This window comes from Balaenoptera acutorostrata, chromosome 15 (genome assembly GCF_949987535.1).
Source record: "Balaenoptera acutorostrata chromosome 15, mBalAcu1.1, whole genome shotgun sequence".
Taxonomy (NCBI): domain Eukaryota; kingdom Metazoa; phylum Chordata; class Mammalia; order Artiodactyla; family Balaenopteridae; genus Balaenoptera; species Balaenoptera acutorostrata.
Window position 1 is genome coordinate 16,697,465 of NC_080078.1, and position 24,600 is coordinate 16,722,064.

General features: G+C 42.0%; 1 protein-coding gene and 1 long non-coding RNA gene across 6 annotated transcripts; one reads left to right on the top strand and one right to left on the bottom strand.

Annotated features, from left to right (window-relative positions):
- Positions 1–29: 29 nt before the first annotated feature.
- Positions 30–13,106, bottom strand: LOC103008771 (uncharacterized). The gene is made up of 3 exons (XR_009005325.1): positions 13,015–13,106; positions 1,448–1,479; positions 30–400 (listed from the first exon to the last, which is right to left on the bottom strand). It is a non-coding gene; the product is annotated as an uncharacterized LOC103008771 (long non-coding RNA).
- Positions 13,097–24,243, top strand: TMEM219 (transmembrane protein 219). Of its 5 annotated transcripts, none has more exons than XM_057528508.1 (6): positions 13,097–13,230; positions 14,272–14,473; positions 14,567–14,756; positions 20,812–21,041; positions 22,474–22,643; positions 23,681–23,781. In XM_057528508.1, the coding sequence occupies exons 2-5, from the start codon at positions 14,309–14,311 to the stop codon at positions 22,609–22,611; spliced, it is 723 nt and encodes a 240-aa protein (XP_057384491.1). In that variant the 5' UTR covers positions 13,097–13,230; positions 14,272–14,308; the 3' UTR covers positions 22,612–22,643; positions 23,681–23,781. The 5 variants fall into 5 exon arrangements, 4 of the variants coding, with proteins under 4 accessions (XP_057384491.1, XP_057384492.1, XP_057384490.1 ...); XM_057528509.1 differs by having other exon boundaries at positions 13,104–13,230; positions 14,275–14,473; XR_009005324.1 differs by lacking the exon at positions 13,097–13,230 and adding an exon at positions 23,967–24,242 and having other exon boundaries at positions 13,238–14,473; positions 23,681–23,765.
- The last annotated feature ends 357 nt before the right edge of the window (positions 24,244–24,600 follow it).

Consider the following 24,600-nt stretch of genomic DNA (forward strand, 5'->3'; position numbering starts at 1 on the left):
GAATATAGTTGTTTTTTTTTAACATTTAAAAAAAATTTATTTCTTTTTATTTTATTTTTTTGGCTGTGTTGGGTCTTCGTTGCTGCGTGCAGGTTTTCTCTAGTTGCGGCGAGCAGGGGCTACTCTTTGTTGTGGTGTGCAGTCTTCTCATTGCGGTGGCTTCTCTTGTTGTGGAGCATGGGCTCTTCTCTTGTTGCGCACGGGCTTCAGTAGTTGCAGCATGCAGGCTCAGTAGTTGCGGCACGCGGGCTCTAGAGCGCAGGCTTAGTAGTTGTGGTGCACGGACTTAGCTGCTCCACAATATGTGGGATCTCCCTGGACCAGGGCTCGAACCCATGTCCCCTGCATTGCCAGGCAGATTCTTAACCACTGCACCACCAGGAAAGCCCGAGAAGGATGACTGAGGAAGCAATGAGAGATGAGAGGGGATCTGGAGCACAGTGGAGGGGTTGGCTTTGGGTTAGAGGAGGGACACATCTTCCTCTGTGAACAGAGACAAGGAGGAAAGTTTGGACAGGTATGCAGGCTATGTAGGGTGAGGGGGTATGTGACAAGTGTAGATGATAAAGGATTTCACAAGTGATGGCCTCTTTCTGGTAAGGTCATCTGCTGACAGTTCAGATGGACGTTTCAGAGGTTGGAAAAAGGATTTGAGGAGAGTGGGAGAGATTTAGAACAGTTGCTGGGGGGAATGGGAGAGAGAACTCACCAACATTTTGAGACTACCATGTGCCAGGTACTGTATTGAGTGTTGAGGTTATAGAGATGAGGAGGATGTGACGCAGTCTTTGCCTTTCAGGAATTCACAACCCAAAGGAGATAGATTTTCTACAAGAAAGTTAAAATGCAGGGTGCCGTGTACTGTAATGAAAGGAGTGTTGTAGAAGCATGATGGGGGTGGAGGCTCAATTCTGAGGGTGGAGGAAAAACATCACAGTGGCTGTGACCTTTGAGGTTGGTTTGAAGAAAGAGAAAGTGTGTACAAGGTAGAAGTAAGTAAGTGTGTTCCATGAAGAGTACAGTGCTAGCCTAAACTATGGTGGTGTGGAATAGCTAGAATCACAAGATGTTTATGTGGCTGGAGTGAAAAATGGAAAGATGATGCTGGGTGATTGAGGCTAGGTTGTGAAGGATGTCCCAGGAGGTGGAACTTTCTCCTGGAGTCAGCAGAGGTCTTTAGGAGGGCAGCAGAATCTTGAGATTGCTCTTTTAGAAAGCTAATTGAGTAGGCAATGTGTGTGATGTATTGAAGGGTGGAGAAACTGGAGGCAGTGAGAAGGGTTAGGAGATAGCTGCAGTAGTCCTGATGAGAGATGAGAGCCTGAAACAATCAAAGGCAGTAGGCATGGAGAGGAGGAGAAGGGTACCAGAGACAATTCTGATGGTGGATGGAATGGGTGGGGTAAAGGGAGAGGGTGGAGTCAAGGCTGACTCAGAGGTTTCTTACCTGGGAGACTGGGTTGATGGTTCTCCTGTTACCTGAGATGAAGATGCAGTAAAAGGAGTATATATTAAGGAAAAGTAATAAGCTCAGGTTTTTAAATAGTGGCAAAATACACATAATGTACAATTTACCATTTTAAAGAGTACAATTCAGTGGCATTAAGTACATTCACAGTGTTGTGCAATTATCACAGCTATCTAGTTCCAACATATTTTCATCACCCCAAAGGAAACCCTAAACCCATGAAGCAGTTATTTCCTAGTCTCCTTTCTGCCCATCCCCTGGCAACTACTAATCTGCTTTCTGTCTCTATGGATTTGCCATTTCTGGGTATTTCATATAAATGAAATAATACAATAAGTGCACTTTTGTGTCTGGCCTCTTTCACTTAGCATAATGTTTTCAGGGTTCATCCATGTTGTAGCATGTGTCGGTGTTTCATTTTTTTCCTCCAGTTTTTTATTGTGGTAAGATACACAGAATATAAAATTTACCATTTCAACCATCTTTAAGTATACAGTTCAGTGGCATTACATACATTCACATTGTGCAGCTATCACCACAATCCATCTCTAGAACTTTTGCCACACAAGGACTTGAACAAGAAACAGACGTACGTTGGAGTGTACGTTGCTGCTATGGCAGGAGCTCCAGGCCATACAGCTGCCCTCATGTATTTTGTTTTTGTTTTTGTTTTGGCTGTGCCCTGTGGCATATGGGATCTTAGTTCCCCGACCAGAGATCAAACCCGTGCCCCCTGCATTGGAAGCGTGAAGTCTTACCAGTGGACTGCCAGGGAAGTCCCATGCCCTCATATATTTTGGGGTTCTGTTGATAGGTGTGTATAAAGTTTATAACTGTTATATCTTCTTGATTCATTGACCCTTTCATCAATATATAATGTTCTTCTTTGTGTCTTGAAACAATTTTTGACTTAAAGTTTATTTTGTCTGATGTTAGCATAGCCATCCCTGGCTCTCTTTTGGTTACTATTTGTATGGAATATCTTTTTCTATCCTTTTACTTTCAACTTGTTTGTGTCTTTGAATCTAAAATGAGTCTCCTGTAAATAGCATATAGATTTTTTCTTTTTTTAAATCCATTCTGCCAATCTCTGCCTTTTGACTGGAGAGTTTAATCCTTTTACATTTAAAGTAATTACTGATAAGGAAGAACTTACTTCTGCCATTTTGTTATTTGTTTTCTGTATATCTTTTTTGTTCTTCAGTTCCTCCATTACTACCTTCTTTTATGTTTATTTGATTTTTTTTTTTAGTAATGTACCATTTTCATTCCCTTTTCATTTCCTTTTCTGTATATTTTATAATTATTTTCTTAGTGGTTACCCTCAGAATTACAATGAGCATCTTAAACTTATAACAACCTAGTTTGAATTAATACAGCTTAGCTTCATACCATACAAAAATTCTGCTCCTATACAGCTCTGTCCCTCTCCCTTTATATTGTTATTATCACAGATTATATCTTTATACATTGTGTGTCAGTTAACAGATTTATAATTATCATTTTATGCATTTGTCTTATAAGTCATATAGGAAAAAATGAGGAGTTACAAAGCCAATTATACTGACTTTTATATTTACCTATGTAGTTACCTTTACCAGTATTCTTTACTTCTTTGTATAGCTTCAAGTAACTGTTTAGTGTCCTTTCATTTCAGCCTGAAGGACTCCCTTTAGCATTTGTAGGGCAAGTCTGTTAGTAGTGAACTTTTGGTTATGTGGGACTCTTAATTTCTCCTTTATTCTTTTTTTTTTTTTTTTTTTTTAGGCTACGCTGGGTCTTAGTTGTGGCATGCAGACTCGTAGTTGCAGCATGCATGTGGGATCTAGTTCCCCTACCAGGGATCAGACCTGGGCCCCCTGCATTGGGAGTGCAGATTCTTACCCACTGGACCACCAGGGAAGTCCCTCCTTTATTCTTTTTTTTTTTTTTTTTAATTTTATTTATTTTTGTCTGCGTTGAGTCCTCGTTGCTGTCAGCGGGATTTCTCTAGTTGCCTTGAGCGGGGGCCACTCTTCGTTGCTGTTTGTGGGCTTCTCATTGCTGTGGCGTCTCTTGTGGAGCACGGGCTCTAGGCACGCGAGCTTCGGTAGTTGTGGCTCGCGGGCTCTGGAGCACAAGCTCAGTAGTTGTGGTGCTCGGGCTTAGTTGCTCTGTGGCATGTGGGATCTTCCCGGCGCAGGACTCGAACCCGAGTCCCCTGCATTAGCAGGCGGACTCTTAACCACTGCGCCACCAGGGAAGCCCCCTCCTTTATTCTTGAAGGACAGTTTTGCAAGATATAGAATTCTTAGTTGACAGTTTTTTTCTTTCTGCATTTTAAGTATGTCATCCCACTGATTTCTGACTACCATGTTTTCTGATGAGAAATTGGCTATTTATCTATTGAAGATCCCTTGTACATTACAAGTTGCTTCTCTTTTGTTGCTTTCTGTATTTTCTCTTTACCTTTGGCCTTGGACAGCTTGATTATAACGTGTCTGTGTGGATCTATGAGTTTATCCTACTTGGAGTTCATGAAGCTTCTTGGGTGCATATATATAAGAATAAAATTTGGGAAATTTTCAACTACTCTTTCTTCAGATATTCTTTCTGCCCTTTTTTCTCTCTCGTCTCCATGTAGGATTCCCATTACTTTCATATTGGTATTATTGATGGTGTCCCACAAGTTTCTCAGGCTTTCTTTATTTTCATTCATTCTTTTTTCTTTATGCTCCTCAGATTGGATAATTTCATTTGACCTATCTTCAAGTTCACTGATTCTTTCTTCTGTCTGCTCACATCTTCTGTTGAACTGCTCTAATGAATTTTTCATTTTAGTATTTCCTGACGCTTTGACATTTGGGGTCTTGCTGACCTGGAAGATACTGCACCTCCCAGGGCTAGCCAGTTCCTAGAGAGAGTAAAGGACTCATCTGCAAGTGTGTCTTTCATATGCAAATCAACCAAACCAAAGCCTATACCCCCAACCACCTCCTTTATCAAACCTCTTACACTCTAGGCCACTACCCCTCTGTCCTAATCACCCCAGGGCCAGATACCAGAGGACAGGGACAGCTCCAACACCCAAGAACCCAGTGAAGTTATTCAAACTAACCAATCCAGAGTATGCTTACCCTGCTTCATCCATTCCTTCTCATGTTTCCACAAAATGTGGGGCTCTTGCCCCACATTTTTTTCCCACTTCCACTGCCTCCTGACTGACCCTGGTGCTCCCCCATGTTGCCCTGTGTGGTGTGCTTTGCCTTTTGCTTCTAGGTATCTCTGAGTATAAAAACTTCTCCTTTCATGACATTAATTTCTGTGTCTGTTGTCTTATCATACCCAACTAAAACAAATTCTGTGTACATTTTAAAACATCATTGTACTTTTTAAAAACATTATTGTACTTTTCAGTTCCTAAGTTTCTATTTAGTTCTTTTTAAATAATTTCTACCTCTTTATTGATATTCTCTATTTGTTGAGACATTGTTCTCCTGGTTTCCTTTAGTTCTTTGTCCATGTCTTTAGCTTGTTGAGCACATTATAGACAGTTGATTTAAAGTCTTTGTCTAGTAAGTCCAGAATCTGTGCTTCCCAGGGACAGTTTCTATTACTTTCTTTTTCCTGTGAACGGGCTGTATTTTATTGTTTCTTTGCATGCTTTGTAATTTTTTGCTGAAAACTGAACATTTTGAAATTATGTTGTGGAGAAAAGAGAGAGAAAAGGAGAAGAAAGGGGTGGGGAAGAGAGGAGAGGAAAAGAAAAAATACTTTCCAGGTCTTTGCAGATTGTCTCTGTGTTGGTGCACTCCTTCAACACTTAGCCAGGCCATTTACAGCTCTGCCTTAGCCTTCACTTCCTGCTGTGCTGAACCTAAAGACCAGCCAGAGGTGAAAGCTATGGTCTTCTCAAGTATTTTCTGAGCATGCATCCTGTCCTGGATGTGGGAGCTTTTCAAAGCCCTATTTACCAAAGATCCTCATTTCCCATTTTTTTTTCCTCTCTGGAGTTTTGTATGTCTCTTGTTTGTCTCACCTGTTATCTTTTGTCTTGGATGGCATTGGCTTGTTGATTCGGCTTTTAATGTTTTCTAGGAGTATTCTCCATGAAGGTATGTCTCTGCCCTGAGAGTGTTCTGAGTTAGGCAAAACAGGTACATCAGTCCTTCAGGGAACCCATGGGTAGGTCAGAACAAACAAACATAATTCCTGGGAACAAGATTCACTCGGTTGTCTCTGGGGCCAGATATCCACACCAGGAACACAGGCTTCTGTTTTTAAGACTGCCACTGTGCCAGGAGGGAAATGGAGCAAAGCTAACACTAAAACACCACAAAGCTCTCCTACCCTGTTTCTGTGACCTTTCTCTTGATTAAGCATTCACTTAGTTGTTATAAACCTTTGACTATCTCCCAGAGTTCTGATATATTCATTCTGACAGTTTTTCTCAGGTTTTTTCAGTAATTCTGGGGAGGTTTAGGCTACTAGAGGTACCTACTCTGTCCTTTTCACTGATGTCACTCCCTGAGTTCAGTTTTGAACATGCTAAGTGAGGTGCCTAGATGACACCAAGTGTAAACAAAGATATAAATTCCTCAGGCTAGAGATCTGTTTGTTACATTCACTACTGGATCCCCAGCACTTAGAACAGTCCATGGCACACAGTGGGTACCCAACAAATGTATGTTGAATGAATGGAGCTTTATAGTAAAAATATGAAAATATGGACATTAAACTTCAATGTATGGCTTAGAGATAGGGATTTTTTGAATCATTGGTGTATATCATAATCATACACTAATCATACACTAACTGAAGCCATTGATGAAAAAGAAGTTGTTTTCAAATCACATTAGTAACAAATAAATTCCTTTTTAGGACAAAGCAAAATTACTACTGCCACCTACCTCTCTAAAGTTAATGACTGGCCCTGTGTGTCCTTCTAGACAATTTAATATCTTTTTTTTTTTTTACCAAATAAGATATACAAAGCAAAATTACTACTGCCACCTACCTCTCTAAAGTTAATGACTGGCCCTGTGTGTCCTTCTAGACAATTTAATATCTTTTTTTTTTTTTACCAAATAAGATATACAAATGACAAATAAGCACGTGAAAAGTGTTCAATACCATTAGTCATTAGGGAAATGCAAATAAAAACCACAATGAGATACCACCTCCAAAGCACTAGGGTGGCTATTATCAAAAAGAAAATAACGTGTTGGTAAGAATGTGGAGAAATTGGAACCCTTGTGTATTGCTGGTGGGAATGTAAAATGGTGCAGCTGCTGTGGGAAACAGTTTGGCAGTTTCTCAAAGAGTTAAACATAGTATTACCATATAACCAAGCAATTCCACTCCTAGTCATATAAAGATTTGAAAACAAGGGCTCAAACAGACACTTGTACACCAGTGTTCATAACAGAATTATTCACAATAGCCAAAATGTGGAAAAAATCTAAGTGTCCACCAACACATGAATGAATAAAGAAAATGTAGTATGTATCTGCAATGGAATATTATTCAGCCTTAAAAAGGAAAGAAATTCTTACACATGCTATAAATGGATGAACCTTGAAGACATGATGCTAAGTGAAATAAGCCAGACACAAAAAGACAAATATTATGATTCCACTTATATGAAATATCTTAGAATAGGCAATTCATAAAGATAGAAAGTAAATAAGAGGTTATTAGGGTCTGGGTCAGGGGGGATATTATTGCTTAATGGTTACCTAATTTCTGTTTGGGGTGATAAAAAAGTTTTGGAAATAAATTGTAGTGATGGTTGCACAACATTGTGAATGTAACTGATTCCACTGAATTGTACACTTGAAAATGGTTAAAATGGCAAATTTTATATATATTTTAACACACACACACACACAACCTAAAGGAGAAAAAGAAACAGGTCCTCCTTTAAGGAAACTTACAACCTAGTAAGAGAATTTGGACATTTTAAGGAAAAAAATTAAAGATTTGGTGATAGAATCAGAATAGTGATGGCCTTTGGACAGAGAAGGTAGGGAGTGAAGGGGAATGAGGGAAGTTCTGGGAGTGATGCAAGTGTTTTATATCTTGATTGAGGTGTTTTCATAGGCATTACATTTGTTAAAATTTATGAAATTTTACACTTAAGATCTGTGCATTTCACACTATATAAATTTTACCTCAGGGGGACAACATATTAGTTACTACTAATCTCTTGACTATTAATATATATTGCAGTTATTTTCTCCCACTTCTCAGTTACATGTTTTTTTTATCATATAGAAGTTTTAAATTTTAAACAGTTAAGTTTATCAATTTTTTCATGTATGGTTTCTGTATATATGTGTCCTGCTTGAGAAAGTATCTCTTATCCCAGGCTTATAGACATGTTTTCCTTTTTTCCCCAATATTTTTATTATGTGTGTGTGTGTGTGTGTGTATTACATGTAGCTATTGACTAGCTGGAGACCATTGGCAAGTTTCCTAACATTGCTAAGCCTTGGTTTTTTTCATCTGTAAAGTAGGGATAATATTTTGTTATTGGCATGGTTGAACGAGGTAACATTTAAAGGCCATTAAATGCTTGACCCATTTAGAAGTTATTCAGTAGTGGGTAGCTACTGTTATTATATGTTATGTGATTATTTATCTATTACGGTATTAGACATTTTATCATAATTTTTTTGTGTGTCTGCCTCTTTCACTAAGGCATTTCATTGGTAGGAAATATGGCTTCCCTTAGTACCTAACCAAGTGCTTGGCAGTTAGCGAGTGTTCAGATATTTATTGAATGAATGAATTGGTTGATTGAATGGATGAAACCAAGTCATAAAGGGAGAAAGCAGTAATGTTATCAAGCAGTTCTGATATGAAACTAAACACAAAACTGAGGTTTAACTAGGGTAGAAGGAACGTTATTAAGTATCTAGGGGCTCTTGTCCAAGGATGAGCTCCAAGAGGACTGAGGTTCCACTGATTTAAACTGCATGCAAATGTTTAGATGAAAGTGCATTTTTCCAGGGAGAGGGTCCAGAAGCAGATTATAGTTCCAGGAGGCCAGGGATCCTGAATGCTTTGTTCCCCATTGTATTCCTAGCTCACAGAATAGAGCCTGGCAGCTCACAGATGTTTATTGAATGACTATCTGCCTGACTAAATGAAAAGCTTTCATTGGATTCTCAAAAGGGTCTTTAGTCCCCCCAAATTTTAAGACAATAATTTGGAAGGAAAAAAATCAAACAGATCTCTGAGAGCAGCTTTATCTGGGCCAGAGCTCTGAGAGGAATTTATCACTGTGGAGTGATTGAGGAATCCCTCCTGAGATTCCTTTCAAGGAACTGGTTGATTCCCTTATCTATCAGCTTTCTGATTCTCACATGATAGGCTGTAGTCAAGCTTGAATCATAAGCCAACTTCTGCCACCTACTATCTGTGTGACCTTGGTTAAATTAAACATGTCTAGGACCAGGTTTCCACAATAACATCCTTTGAGGGCCTGCTGAGTGGATTAACTCAGAATGTTGGTGTAATACTGGAGCATTATAGTGCGCAACCAATTTTTGTGTCTTCACCGGTTCTCCTCCAACTTTTTTTTTTTTTTAAATATATAAGACATTTGTTCACATCCATTTACCCTGATTCTCAGACCTCGAGGCAGTTTCTTGCTCTAACCAGTCTGCCTCTACTGGTCCATAGGATTTGTTTGGTTTGGCAAGTAAATATCAATTATTGTCATTTATAGAAACTGCTGTCCAAATACGCCTAATTGTAGCACAAGAATAATGGGGGGAAATCATTTCTTGACTTCCTATTGTATACCAGCACTACTGGGCACTTTCATGTCTTATCTTACCCTACAAATTAGACTTGTCATTAAGTAGAAGCATTAACAAAATATTTGCTATTTGGATATTAATTTTGTACCTGGACCATAGAAGGCACTAAAAAAATAACTGTTGACCAAATAAACTTTCTTTTACTTTTTAACCTAAACTTCACAAACATTCAAGCATGGGCAGACATGCTCCCAACCATAAAATGAGACTGAAAATGGGTGAGTTCTCAGGGAAACTGGCTTGTATGAAGCTGTTTTTAGTAAATTAATCAACAAATATTTACTGAGTGAATACTATGTGCTCAAACTATGAAAAAACCTGGGGCTTGTGAGAACATAGTACTCCAGGAGCTGAGGTGCAGGTGGGGAGACTAGATCAAGACTGGGGAAGTTTACCTAGTTGGCCCAGACTGGGCTGGACATGACTGAGAGTGAATGGGCAGAGACTTTTGTAGGTTTCCAGGAGAGATCTCTTGGCAGAGCTGACGAAGGAGGATTTAGTGGGAAAGGACTGGATTCAGTGTTGGGACACTTGGGCTCTAGTTCTGGCTGAGGCTTAACTGGCTGGGAGACTTGGGGCAAGTCCCTTAACTTCTCCAGACATCACTTTAGCATCTGGAAAATAAAGGAGGGTGGTGGTATTGTTGAACTTGTTCAGTTATTAAGTGCCTTCCAATTCCTAGATTCTAAAATTCTGACAGCTACACTTATTTTTCCTTTGAGAAGAAAATACTTCCTACACTTGGAATTGCAACAATCAATGGCATTTATAAAACACCCACTATACCCTAGGAGACTGTGCCATAAATCCCCCCCAGGTTGTTTTTTTTTTAAATTTATTTATTTATTTTTGGCTGTGTTGTGTCTTTGTTGCTGTGCACGGGCCCTCTCTGGTTGCAGCGAGCGGGGGCCACTCTTCGTTGCAGTGCGCGGGCTTCTCATTGCAGTGGCTTCTCTCATTGTGGAGCACGGGCTCTAGGCGTGTGGGCTTCAGTAGTTGCAGCACGTGGGCTCAGTAGTTGTGGCTCACAGGCTTAGTCGCTCCACAGCATGTGGGATCTTCCCAGACCAGGGATCGAACCTGTGTCCCCTGCATTGGCAGGCGGATTCTTAACCACTGCGCCACCAGGGAAGTCCCCCCGTCCAAGGTTTTTTAATCATTATTTTTAATTGTGGCAAAATACACATAAAGTTTACCATCTTAATCATTTTTAAGTGCATAGTTCAGTAGTGTTAAGTACATTCACCTTGTTGTGCAGTGGTCCCCACCATCCATCTCCAGAATGCTTTTCATCTTGCAAAACTCAAACTCTGGACCCATCAAACAATAACTCCCTATTCCCCTCTCCCCCCACCACTCTATTTTCTGTCTCTATGACTCTGACTACTTTTTGTACCTCATATAAGTGGAATCATGCAATATTTGTCTTTTTGTGAGTGGCTTATTTCACTTAGCATAATGTCCTCAAGATTCATCCATGTTGTAGCATGTGTCAGAATGCCCTTCCTTTTTTAAGGCTGAATAATATTCCATTGTATGTATATATCATATATTTTTATCCATTCATCTGTCGATGGACATGTGGGTTGCTTCCACCTTTTATGTCTTTTGAATAATGCTGCTATGAACATGGTATAGAAATATCTCTTGGGGACCTTACTTTCAATTTTGGGGGGTATATGCCCCAAAGTGGAATTGCTTGATAATATGGTAATTCTATTTAAAAATTTTCAAAGGTACACTGGTCTGTTTTCCATAGTAGGTGTACCATTTTGCATTCCCACCCACAATGCACAAGGGTTCCACTTTCTCCACACCCTTGTCAACATTTGTTATTTTCCTTTTTTTTTTTTTTTTGATAGTAGCCATCCTAATAGCTATGAAGTGGTATCTAATTGTGGTTTTGATTTGCATTTCCCTAATTATTAGTAATGTTGGGAATCTTCTTATGTGTTGTCATTTGTATATCTTCTTTGGAGAGATGTCTGTTCAAGTCCTTTGCCCGTTTTTTTTTTTTAATTAATTAATTAATTTATTTTTGGCTGAGTTGGGTCTTTGTTGCTGCGCACGGGCTTTCTCTAGTTGCGGCGAGCGGGGGCTACTCTTCGTTGTGCTGCGCGGGCTTCTCATTGTGGTGGCTTCTCTTGTTGCAGAGCATGGGCTCTAGGCATGCGGGCTTCAGTAGTTGAGGCTCATGGGCTCTAGAGCACAGGCTCAACTATTGTTGTGCACAGGCTTAGTTGCTCCGCGGCATGTGGGATCTTCCCCGACCAGGGCTCAAACCCGTGTCCCCTGCATTGGCAGGAGGATTCTTAACAGCTGCACCACCAAGAAGCCCCTTTGCCCGTTTTTTAATCAAGTTGGTTTTGCTGTTGTTGTTGAGTTGTAGGAGTTCTTTATATATTCTAGATATTAACTCCTTAGCAGATTCACAATTTGCAAATGTTTCCTCCCATTCCATGGATTGCCTTTTCACTCTGTTGTCTTTTGATGCACAGAAGTTTTAAACTTTGATGTAGTCCAATTTATCTATTTTTTTCTTTTGCTGTCTGTGCTTTTGGTGTCATATTCAAGAAATCATTGCCAAATCCAACATCATGAAGCTTTCCCCCTATGTTTCTTTCTAACAGTTGTATAGTTTCAGCTCTTACATTTAGTTCTTCCATGAATTTGGGGGTTTTTTTTTGTTTGGTTGTTTTTTTGGCCATGCGGCATGCAGGATCTTAGTTCCCCGACCAGGGATGGAACTGGTGCCCCCAGCAGTGGAAGCCAGGAATCTTACCTACTGGACCGCCAGGGAAGTCCCCTTCCATGCATTTTGAATTAACTTTTGCATAGGGTGTAAAGTAAGAGTTTAATAACTTCATTCTTTTGCACGTGGATATCCAGTTTTCTTAACACTATTTGTTGCAAAGACAAGCTTTTCTCCACTGAATGGTCTTGGCACCCTTGTTGAATATCATTTGACGATATATGAAAGGATTTTGGGTGGTCGTACAGAAAGACATGGTCTCTGCTTTAAGAAAGCCTCAGTAGAATTGACTACTCAGATTATGTTTCAAACAGCATTTGTCCAGTGCTGATTGTGTGCTCAGTGGGTTCATGTTTTCCCACACTTTACCTCTTAATCTTCCTATCCAACAAGTGAGATAGATAAGATGATCCCCTTTAACAGAGGAGTAAACTCAGTCCCCAGAAGAGCACGGTTATGTCTTATGTAGGGGCAGGGACACAGTGAGGATTTGAACCCAAAGTTCTTGGCTCCACGTGTCCTGCTATTTCAGGTTAAGATGGACCTCGTGTTCTCATCTCTAACATGCGGGCAGAAATGAAATGAGAGGTCTCTATTGAGCAGCCTTGCAGCTGTAGGATCTATGCAGATCTGTGTAGGATCCTGGCAGCTATGCATTAAGGAGTCGCCAAAAGCCAGGGACCAAGCGTGAGGTGTACACGTTAAACACTATTAGACTGCAGAGAAGAACGGAACCCAAACCCCAACGCCAACCCGGAAGGCCAGAGTCCTAGGACCGAAGCCCCGCCCCCGGGCGGACCCCAAGTCCTTACCCGGAACCAGGGCGCGGCTGGGCTGTGCTATTGGTGCGGGTGGGAGACGAGCAAAAGAAAATTGCCTGCGACGAGAGTCTCTTTGAAATGCCCCCATGGTCTCTCCGGATGGAGAGTTGACAGTTTCACAACGTCTCTAGGGTTAGCTCCCTTGCCTCTCTCCCTTTTACTCACCTCCCGCGGTGTTATTTTTCCTCTTTGCCCCTGCATTGGATGTCCTCTTGGTACGCCCCCACCCTGACCAGGAGGGGCGAGGCGGCTGCCCGCGTGGGCACTGCGCATGCGAATCCCGCAGACTGGGGGTGGGGTGGGTGGGAGCACGGACCCCGCCCCTTCGCGACTCCTCGCGTGACGTCGCGGGGGGCGCCGGCCTCCGCCCGGCTGCGAGTGGTGAGAGCGAGCGGCGGGCGGACTCGACGCTGCTACAGCGGGAAGGGCTATGGGTGTTGAGTTTCTGCTGGAGGGGCTTTGCGGGGGAGGGGAGGCCTAGGTGCACCAACAGCCTCTGATCTTCAGGCTCTACCCTCCTCCTTCCTGCCTTTTCCCCCTTTACAGATGTTCCGGGACGGGAGGCAGGGCCAGGGCTGTGCGTTTGTGACACCTGCATTTCCCTGGAGCCCTCCTTCTCCCCCATCCCATATGTTTATCTTGCCTTCCAGATGTTCCTTTTCATCAGGCTCTTGCTTCTCGCCAGGGAAAGCGCACTCCACTTGGAAGCAGGAGACGGGTTTCAGACCTTGGCCCTACCACTCCTTTGTTAAAGTGCCCGAGCCTCAGTTTTCCCCACAGTCTTTTTGCCTTGCTTCATCTGGTTTTGAAGATCAATATGACCCAGAGGAATAGAAAGGAAATGGACATTTGTTCAGTTCCTGCAAGGCCAAGTACTATGCAAACTGTTTTATCTGCTCTATTTAGTCCTCACTACTTGATGTTCTTAGAACTCCCATTTCACAGATTCTTAAGCTCGCAGAGGTTCGCTCATTTTTCTCACATAGCCAGTGAATGGCAGAGGAGGACTCAAATTGAGTTTAGCTCCAAAGTGGAGTTCTTTTTCATCAGACGCTTCCCTTGTCTGGGCTGTCAGCTGGAACTGTTCTTCAGCCAAACCCTAGCCCCAGAACAGCTGCTTCCTGAATTTCTCCCGTTGAGAATTCTCCTTTTTGAGTTCCTTTTTCCAGTACAGCGTGCTCTGCTCTGCTTCCACCTTGATTACTTCAGAAATGAAATGCAGCAAACATTTATTGAGTGGTGCATGGAGATGAACACTTGGAGTCAAGAGCTTTGGGTTCTTGTCCTGGCTCTACCACTAACTGGCTGTGTGGCCTTGGCCAAGTCCCTTGTCTTCTCGGTGCTTTCACTTCCTTTGAATAAAATGGGTAAGTGCCTTCTTACTGGCAGGCTCTTGTCCAGGTCTCCCTTCCTGTCCTCCAGCAGGCTCTCCCTGGAGGCCCAGACCCCTCTGCTCCCCATGGGCAGCTGCCAGGCAGGGCACAACCTGCATCTCTGCCTGGCCCACCACCCACCTCTGGTCTGTGCCACTTTGATCTTGCTGCTTCTTGGCCTTTCTGGCCTGGGCCTTGGTGGCTTCCTCCTCACCCACAAGACTGGCCTGCGCAGCCCTGACATCCCTCAGGTGAGTACTCACCCTCCTGCTCATCCTTCCCCTGCAGGCCAGCTCCTGCTGCTGATCTCCTCTCACCTCTCCCCACCTTCCTTTTGCACACAGGACTGGGTCTCCTTCTTGAGATCTTTTGGCCAGCTGACCCTGTGCCCCGTGAATGGGACAGTCAAAGGGAAGTGGCGTGGGTCTCACGTCGTGGGCTTACTGACCACCTTGAACTTCGGAGATGATCGAGACAGGAACAAGACCCAGACATTCCAAACCCAGGTCCAGGGTAGTCGTATGGGATTGAAAGGTGAGACCAAGGAGGACTGTGGGGTTGGATATCAGAACATTCACAGGTGGGCCCTGCCCGTGACCTCACCATCCTGGTGACCTTGGGCACATCTCTGGGCGTTAGTCACTTCTGCTGTAATAGGACTAGATACTTTCAGTGAACACAATGCCCACTGTGTAGGTTCTCTATAAATGTTTTCTCTCTCCCCTTCCAACTTTGAGGTTCTTTGATTCTATCCTTGGAGGTGTGATGAGATGGGCAAGATTTGACCTAAAGTTCTTTCTCAACCCTGTTCATCCCTTGGGGCTTCTGTTAGAGGCACTTTCTTTTTCCTCAGGGATATCAGAGAAACATGTTCTATTTATTTAAACTAGTGTCTTTAGTGCCTGTTATGTGCTTAGCACAGCTCTGTGTGCTATGAAGGATACAGAAAAATCAGACATCCTCCATTCCCAAATTGCTTAGAGTCTTCTGGGAAGATGATGAGTGAGAGTGAGTCAGAGGGTGCCATTAATTCCTGTGTGAGATTTGGCCTCATGTTCCTTATCTAAAAAATGTGGAGATGAAGAAGGAGGAGAGAAAGGTGGAATTCTTAGACTTCTGAGGTCCTTTCCAACACTATCGTTCTAAGATTCTCCTATGGGTCAATAGGTGTATGTGTGTGGAGGCACACATATGCATATTGCCAGGTGAGAGTAGGTCTCTGTATTGCCAAGTGTACATGTGTGTGATTAGAGAGCAAGAGAAAAGGAATGTGTCTGATTATATAGACTCAGGACAATTTCTCCTGTTCTTTTTATGTAAAAAACATAATAGCTTTATTGAGGTAAGACTCACATGCCATGAAGTACACCTGTTTAAAATGTACAAGTGAATGGCTTTTTTATATTCACAGAAGTGTGCAACTGGCATCACTGTCAATTCTAGACCATTTTCATTACCTGACAAAGAAATCCTGTTCCCATTAGCATGCACTTCCCTTTTTCTCCTAACCTTCCAGCCCCAGGCAACGAGTAACTACTTTCTGTCCTGCAGATTTGCCTATTCCAGACATTTCATATAATACGTGGTCTTTTGTGACCGGCTTCTTTCACTTAGCATAATGTTTTCAAGGTTCATCCATGTTGTATCATATGTTAGTACTTCATTTCTTTTTATTGCTGAAGAGCATTCACTATACATGTATTCCACATTTTATTTATCCGATCATCAGTTGATTGACATTTGGATTGTTTCCACTTCTTGTCTATTATGAATGATGCTGCTCTGAACACTCATGTACAAGTTATTGCATTATCATATGTTTTCATTTCTTTTGGGTATGTACCTAGGAGTGGAATTTCTGGGTCATATGGTAACTCTGTGTTTAATCTTTTTTTTTTTTTAAATGAATTTATTTATTTATTTATTTTTGGCTGCATTGGGTCTTCGTTGCTGCACGTGGGCTTTCTCTAGTTGCAGTGAGCAGGGGCTACTCTTCATTGTGGTGCGTGGGCTTCTCATTGCAGTGGCTTCTCTTGTTGAGGAGCACGGGCTCTAGGCACGCAGGCTCAGTAGTTGTGGCTCACGGGCTCTAGAGCGCGGCTCAGTAGTTGTGGCACATGGGCATAGTTACTCTGCGGCATGTGGGATCTTCCCGGACCAGGGATCGAACCTGTGTTGCATTGGCAGGCAGATTCTTAACCACTGCGCCACCAGGGAAGTCCCTATGTTTAATCTTTTGAGGAACTGCCAGACTGTTTTTCAAAGTGGCTGTACCGTTTTATATTCCTACCAGCAGTGTATGAGAGTTCTAATTTCTTCACATCCTCACCGACACTGGTTATTTCCTGTTTTCTTGACTACAGCTGTCCTAGTCAGTGTGAAGTGATACCTAACTAAGGTTCTAATTTGTATTTTCTTTTTTTAAAATTTTATTGAAATATAGTTGATTTACAATGTTGTGTTAATTTCTGCTGTACAGCAAAGTGATTCAGTTATGCATATATATATTCTTTTTCATGTTCTTTTCCATTATGCTTTATCACAGAATATTGAATGTAGTGCCCTGTGCTATACAGTAGGACCTTGTTGTTTATCCATCCTATATATAATATTGTAGTTTGCATCTGCTAATCCCAAACTCCCAATCCTTCCCTCCCCAACCCCCACTTCCCCTTGGAAACCACAAGTCTGTGCTTTATATCTGTGAGTCTGTTTCTGTTTCGTAGATATGTTCATTTGTGTCGTATTTTAGATTCCACATATAAGTGATATCATATGGTATTTGTCTTTCTCTTTCTGACTTACTTCACTTGGTGTGATAATCTCTAGGTCCATCCATGTTGCTGAAAAATGGCATTATTTCATTCTTTTTTATGGCTGAGTAGTGTTTAGTTTGTTTCCATGTCTTGGCTATTGTGAATAGTGCTGCTATGGACATAGGGGTGCATGTATCTTTTTGAATTATAGTTTGGCTGGATATATGCTGCCCAGGAGTGGGATTGCTGGGTCATATGGCAACTCTATTTTTAGTTTTTTAAGGACCCTCCATACTGTTCTCCATAGTAGCTGCAACAATTTACATTCCCACCAACAGTGTAGGAGTGTTCCCTTTTCTCCACACCTCCTCCAGCATTTGTTATTTGTAGACGTTTTAATCATGGCCACTCTGACCGGTGTGAGGTGTTACCTCACTGTAGTTTTGATTTGCATTTCTCTAATAATTAGCGATGATAAGCATCTTTTGATGTGCATATTGGCCATCTTTATGTCTTCTTTGGAGAAATGTCTATTTAGATCTTCTGCCCGTTTTTCGATTGTGTTGTTTGTTTTTTGGTTTGAGTTGTATGAGCTGTTTGTATATTTTGGAAATTAAGCCTTTATCGGTTGCATCATTTGATTTGCATTTTCTTGATGACTAATGATATTGAACATTTTTTCATGTGCTTATTGGTCATTTGTATATCTTCTTCAGAGAAATGTATATTCAGAGTCTTTGCCCATTTTAAAAATCGAATAATTTTTCTTTTAATTATTGAGTTGTAGGAGTTTTTTTTATGCTTTCTAGATCCAGGCCTCTTATCTGATGTATGATTTGCAGATTTTCTCTCCCATTCTCTGGGTTGTCTTTTCACTTTGTTGATGGTGTGCTTTGAAGCACAAAAGTTTTTAATTTAGATGAAGTCCAGTTTATCTATTTTTTTGTTGTCGTTGCTTGTGATTTTAGTATTATATCTAAGAAGACTTTGCCTAACCCAAAGTCACTAAATATAGGTTTTTCTATATTTTCTTCTAAGGATTTTATAGTTTTAGCTCTTACATTTAGGTCTGTGATCCATTTTGAGTTAATTTTTTTGTGTATGGTGTGGGGATGGAGTCCAACTTTATTCATTTGCAGGTACTATTCATTTATCCCAGCACGTTTTGTTGAGAAGACTATTCTTTCCTCATTGAATAGCCTTTGCACTCTTACTGAAAAGCAATCTACTGTAGACATATGGGTTTATTTCTGGACTCTCAGTTCTATTCCACTGATCCATGTCTATGCTTATGCTAGTACCACACTGTTTTGATCACTGTAGCTTTGTAGTAAGTTTTGAAATCAGAAAATATGAATTCTCCAGCTTTGTTCTTTTTTTTTTTTTTTTTTAAGATTGTTTTGCTCATTCCAGATCCCTTGAACTTCTATATTAATTTTAGGATCAGCTTGTCAGTTTCTGCTTCTTCATGGTTAGGAACAAAGTTATAACATCAAAGATTTTTGGACCAAGTAAAAAGTAATCACATATGATTATATCATCTAATCAGTAATTGTTGAGCACCTACTATGTACCAAGCATGGGGAATACAGAGATCTGTAAGATGTAGATCCTCACCACAAGTCACTCACAATCTAGCAAGGATACAGATGTGAACAGAAGTACATACCTTTCAGTGTGTGCAGTAGAACACAAGGTACAGTGAGAGTACTCATAAGTCCATCAAGCAGGGATGGTGAAGACAGGCTTTTCCAAGGATACGGGGCTTGAGCTGAGGCTTGAGGGAGGTTTAGGAATGTGCTCTTCCAGACAGAGGGAAGAGCATATGCAAAGGCATGCATATGGGATTATGATGGCACATTTAGGAACTTCCAGGGGTTCAGTTTGACTGGTGCAGGGGAAGGAGTGTTGAATGAGTGGCAGGAGATGGGTCTGAAGAAGCAGGCAGAATCCCATGGAGAGTCCCTTGTGCCAAGCCAAGGTAATTGGACTTTATCCAGGACATTTGGCTAGCTCAAAGAGTTTGATCAGGAAAACAGAATTTTGTTATTATTCTTTTTAAAAGATCATACTCTGTTGGCTGACTGCCTGGAAGGAATGTGTCCAGATGTACAAAGACCAGTTAGGAGGTGGTTGCGATAAAAAGGTGACTTATCTGAGCTAAGACAGTGGTGTGAAAGAAGGGGACTGATTTGAGAGAGTCGATAGAAGTGTGGGATGGACAGGATTTGGTGACAGATTCGATCAGGGGAACATAGAAGAAAGGGGAGTTCTCTTACAGAATTTTACATATATGTTTCTCAGTTGCAATTATGATGTATATACTGGTTTGTATTTCTTTTTTCACTTTATGACATCATGTTTTTTGTAGTACTGAATGGCCAGAACATTATTATTTTAACGGATGTAAATTGATCTGTTAATTGGTTAGGCCATCATTTGTTAATGCTTTCTTTATTGATAAACATTTTTATTATTTTCTATTTTTTGGTATTTTTTATGAAAACACAATAAACATTTGGTATACTTTGCACTTTTCTTTTGAATCTTTTTCTTAGGATTAGTTTCTGCACGTGGTATTACTGAGTCAAAGAGTATGGACCTTTTTTTTTAAATACACAAATTCATTTTATTGTGGATTCAGACTACACAGAAGTGTACAAAGCAAATGTAAAAGTCCTCCTTACCTTCTCTGCAGAGTCCACAGTTTGGTGGGCATCCTCTCAGTCCTTCTCTGTCTTCATTTAAAATTGCAACAGAAACAGCCAAATTGTCTTCTAGAAGTGTCACCAGTGGAGAGCGCCCATTTCTCCACATTTCAACAACTCTTGTTATTGTCAGTCTTTTTAATTTTTACCAATTTAATGGTCTAAGGAATTACCTGATTGTTTTAATTTACTTTCTCCTGATTGCTAGTGAGGTTGAGCATCTTCTTATAGGTTTATTGGCCATTTTCATGTCTTCTCTGAATTTCCTATTCATATCCTTTAATTATTTTTCTTTTAAGTTATTTGTCTTTATCTTCTGAATTTTTTTAGGAGATCTTTATGCATCTGGATAGTAAACCCTTTTGCCAATTAAATATGTTATAGGTATTTTCAGCCATTCTGTGACTTTTTTTTTTTAACTTATCTTTCATTGTATAGTTTAAGGTAAGATAGAACTTATCTTTCATTGTTCTTAGTTTTTATGAAATTTATTGCTCTTGTCCTCTACTCGGTCTTTTAGGTTTTGTGTCTTTTTTTGGAAGGCCTTTCTTTCCCACTTTAAAATGAGAAAATATTCTGTATTTTCTTTTAATACTTGCTTAGGTTTTTGTTTTGTTCTGTTTTAGTTTATTTGCATAGGTCTTTAATACATCTGGACTTTATAGTGTGAGGTAAGAGTCTGACTTTTTTTTCCCAAATGGAAATTGTCCCAAGGCCATTGACTGAGTAGGCCATCCTTTTCCCACTAATTTGAAATGGGATGTGAACCTTTTAATGGATTTGGGTAGTAGTGGAAAACTGCTTTCTTAAAAAGAACGAACTAGTTTATACAAATTGACATCAGCAATGTGTATTTACCCCAGTTTTGCTGCAGCTTTCCGAGTATTGGTATGATTGTTTTATTGATTGTGAGCTAATTTAAATTAATTTTTATTTATATCGGTACACAGCTATTTTCATTTCTCAGTGATGCAAATGATGGTATTAGAGGACTTTACTGAATAGAATCAATGCCAAAATACCTGGTACAGTAGGAAGCCTACATAAATGAATAGCTGTCTAAAGACTGATGACTCCCATCCCACCCTGCATTTTCTTCCATCTCCTCCCCTGTGCCTCTCATAGGATCTTCTGCAGGAGAGCTGGTCCTCATTACAGCCAGGGTGACCACGGAAAGGACCCCAGGAACCTGCCTGTATTTTAGTGCTGCTCCAGGAATCCTGCCCTCCAGCCAGCCACCCATGTCCTGCTCGGAAGAGGGAGCAGGAAACGCCACCCTGAACCCTAGGATGGCTGAGGAGTGTGTCAGTGTCTGGAGCCACGAAGGTCTTGTGCTCACCAAGTTGCTCACCTCCGTAAGAGCCTCAGATTGTTGGGGTTTCATAAACTGCCATGCTAAATGCTGTGTCTTGATGGCTTCTGGAGGCAATTTTACCTAGTAGAAAAGCACAGGCTTTATAATCCTGCCTCAGAGGTTGTGTGACCTTGAGCAAGCATGTGGGCCTCTCTGAACCTCAGCTTCCTCAGCTGTAAAATAGAAAACATGATACTCTTTCCTAGTACCAACAAATAAGGATAAATGAGAATGAATGTAAAGCGCCTGGTACATAATAGAGATTGGATAAATGACAGCTATTACTATTAACAATTGTCTATAGATACAATAAAACATGATCTTCACCTCAAAGGAATTCAGAAGCTGTAATAAGAGGCAGAATGGGCTAATTGCTATCATAGGCAAAGTGTTATTCAAACAGAGTAAGGACCAATTAACTCTGACTTGAACATTTATGGAGAGTGCTTCACCAAGAAGGTGGCATTTAAGAAAGGGAATTGTTTACAGTAGTTTATACCTTACTAAGTGCTTTCAGTTTCATTATCTCATTTGATCTTAAAATAGCCTTTTTAAGGCTGTTATGAGGTAGCTGTTATTATCTCATTTTACAGATGAGGAAACAGACTTAGAGGGAGTGAATTACCCCAGGCCACACAACTGGTTAAGTGGCAGAGCCAGGATTGCAACTTACAGCCTTCTGACTTCCAAGTCCCAGGCTCATTCTGCTCTGTCAGGATGATCCTTGAAGAATGAGGAAGACATGGGCAGGAATGCAGTAGAGGCGGTTCAGGAGGGGGGAGATACATTCCAGGCAAAGGGACCAGCATGAGCACAGGCCTAGGGACTGAAAAGTGTTCAGGCTTCAGGAGCACTCCACGATGAGGGCTTAGGAATGACATAGGGGAAGAGACAAAAGAGATGCAGGGGCCAGGTCATGAGGCACCGTGAGGCCTGGCTAAGATGCTGTGACTTGATACTGCAGGCCATGGGAGTCACTGGTGCTGGGTGGACAAGACTGGCTAAGTGGAGGAGTGAGACCAGTTAGGAGGCTGCTTCATACTGTTCCCTCACATTTGCAAAGACCGTGGTGAGGAGCCTGACTTGGGAGCTTGGAATCAGAGACCTTGGTTTCCAGACCTGGCCCTGCTTGCACATTTCAAAATGTAGACAATAGTGAACTTTCCTATCTCCTGGAGTCATTATAGGGGTTCAGTTTAAATGTTTGGGCAAGAAAGCGGTTTGTAGACCATTGAGACAAATGTTAGCTTGCATGAAAATAAGAATAGAATTTTCCCTTTAGTTGCTCCCTGGATGTGGAGAGCCCTCTCCCCCATGGAGGCTTCTCTCTATAGCCCTTGGGCTGGGGGTATCTAAGATATCTTCCCAAGGGAAGATTCTCCACAGTCCCTTCTCTCCATCATTCCTCCTCCCCTTCCTGTCCCCACCCCTAGGAGGAGCTGGCTCTGTGTGGCTCTAGGCTGCTGGTTTTGGGCTCCTTCCTGCTTCTCTTCTGTGGCCTTCTCTGCTGTCTCACTGCTGTGTGCTTCCACCCACGCCGGGAGTCCCACTGGTCTAGAACCCGGTTCTGAGGGCACTGGCCTAGTTCCCGTCTCGTTCTCAGGTAAGGTTCTCTGACTCAGTCCTGTGGGAATAGGGGATGGGGTGTGAGTGGCAGTTGTAACTGAGACAGCTTTTCCTAAACAATATGGTTTGGTTTTACTTATTTTTGTACTTTATATATGTGGAATCATACATATTCTTTTGCAACTGACTTCTTTCGGTTAACATTCTGATTTTAAGATTCATCCATAGCTGTAGTTCACATCCAAGCTTTTTGGCAACAGCGGTGAATTAAGGGGGTTCAAATTTGATTTTGTGTCCTGGATATGAATCATGTTTGTCTTGCTTTTGTCCTGAAATTCTGATACCCAGTTTTATGATGCAAATTTTGTAAAATTCATCTTGAACTGCTCAAAAGGATTGATGATGCCCTTTTACTGGACACATACTATGTGCCCAAGCACTTCACATGCACCTGATCTTTTACATTAGCCATCATTGCATTAGAAAAAGTTGATTCTGCTAGCAGGATCTTTGCAGGGACACAGCCTCCAAAGTGGGGGTAGGACATATTGGCTAACTAGTTAGTCCATCAGCTCATTAAGGTTAAAAAAAAAAAAAGTTCTATAAAAAAATCTCACCCTTTCAGGTGAGTCTCATATAATTCGAGAGTCATATATTGTGCACCCAGCTCTTAAACTGTTCTCAGCGTCAGCTGGCTGTCGTGCCCTAGGAAATAACTGTGGGAGAAGAGGAAACAGCTCAGACCCAGGGAAGTTGCTGACCAGAGGAGCTGGACCCTCAAGATCAACTTTGCTTATATTGCTTAGGGCTAGGCCTGACTGCTCCAGCCACCTACTTGGGATGGGAAAAGGTGGAACCCTCTCAGCCTTTCTTAGATCTGAGCAGACTGGGAAAGGAAGGCTTTCTGGCTCCTGGCAGATCCTGGGATCCTGAGGCCATCTCAGTTGGAATAAGTGCCTGTACCTATCTCTAGTTGTCACTTCCTCTGCTCCTTCCCCAATTTCTGCAGCCATACCAGAGCTTCCTCCAAAGGTCCTCTGACCTGCCCTGTTTTTTTATTTTGTTTCTCTCCAGGTGTGAATCAACTTCTTGGGCCTTGATTCTGAGTTGGAAGAGATAATTACAAAAGTGGAGAGCTGGAATGTGGGGGAAATAAAAGGTTTTTTTGCCCAGTGTTTCCCAGGGTGTTTATTGGGGATTGGATTGAGGTGGGAATTTTAAGGTAGAGAGGCTCGGGAGGTTTAGGGGATTTTTCCTTGTTGACTCTTTAGTTTGGGTTGGTATAGGGCATAAGGTTACTGCAGCTCTTGGGTACGGTCATGGAAATGCTTTGACATAAATGCATTGTGACCTTGTGCAGGTCATGCTGCTGTGAAGGGCCTCAGTCTCCTGAAGGGATATGACAGATCGAGTTTTCTCAGCAAAGATTCCTCGAACTTGGGAGCCCACGACCAGGCTGGATAGTTACTAACCAGGACAGTCCGTTTTCCCGCCTTTTCTGCGCCCAGCAGCAGTCTCCCCTTACCCCTCCCAACCTCTACCCTGCACGCAGGCGCAGATCACGGCTTCTTATTTCCTTCCACCCGCGCCCCCTCAAAGCTTCCCCTAGCAACAAGCTCGGGCTCCGCGCTAAGGCGGGGCGAGCGCATGCGCTGCAGCCCTTTCCACCACCAGTTGTCGGACAGCGCGCTGGGCTCCTCCTCCAAGACTAGCCCTGCTCCCCACCTCCTCCCACCCAGGGTCCGCGTGGCGGGGCGCGCGCGCACTCTGGCTGGGTTGCTGCCCAGCTCTCTGGCCGCATCCTTAAGGAGAGAGGGGCGGGTCTGTTTCCTTTGGGGCCCCGCCCCCTTGGCCCGGCGTCCATACCGCGCCTGCGCGCTCCCGCCCGGTCTCCATCTTGGAATTGGGAGGAAGAGGGAGAGGGAGACTGGGACGAGACCGGGGCTGTGGTGCGGAGAGGCTGAGCCTGAGAAGAGGAGAGGGGGAGAGGGCAC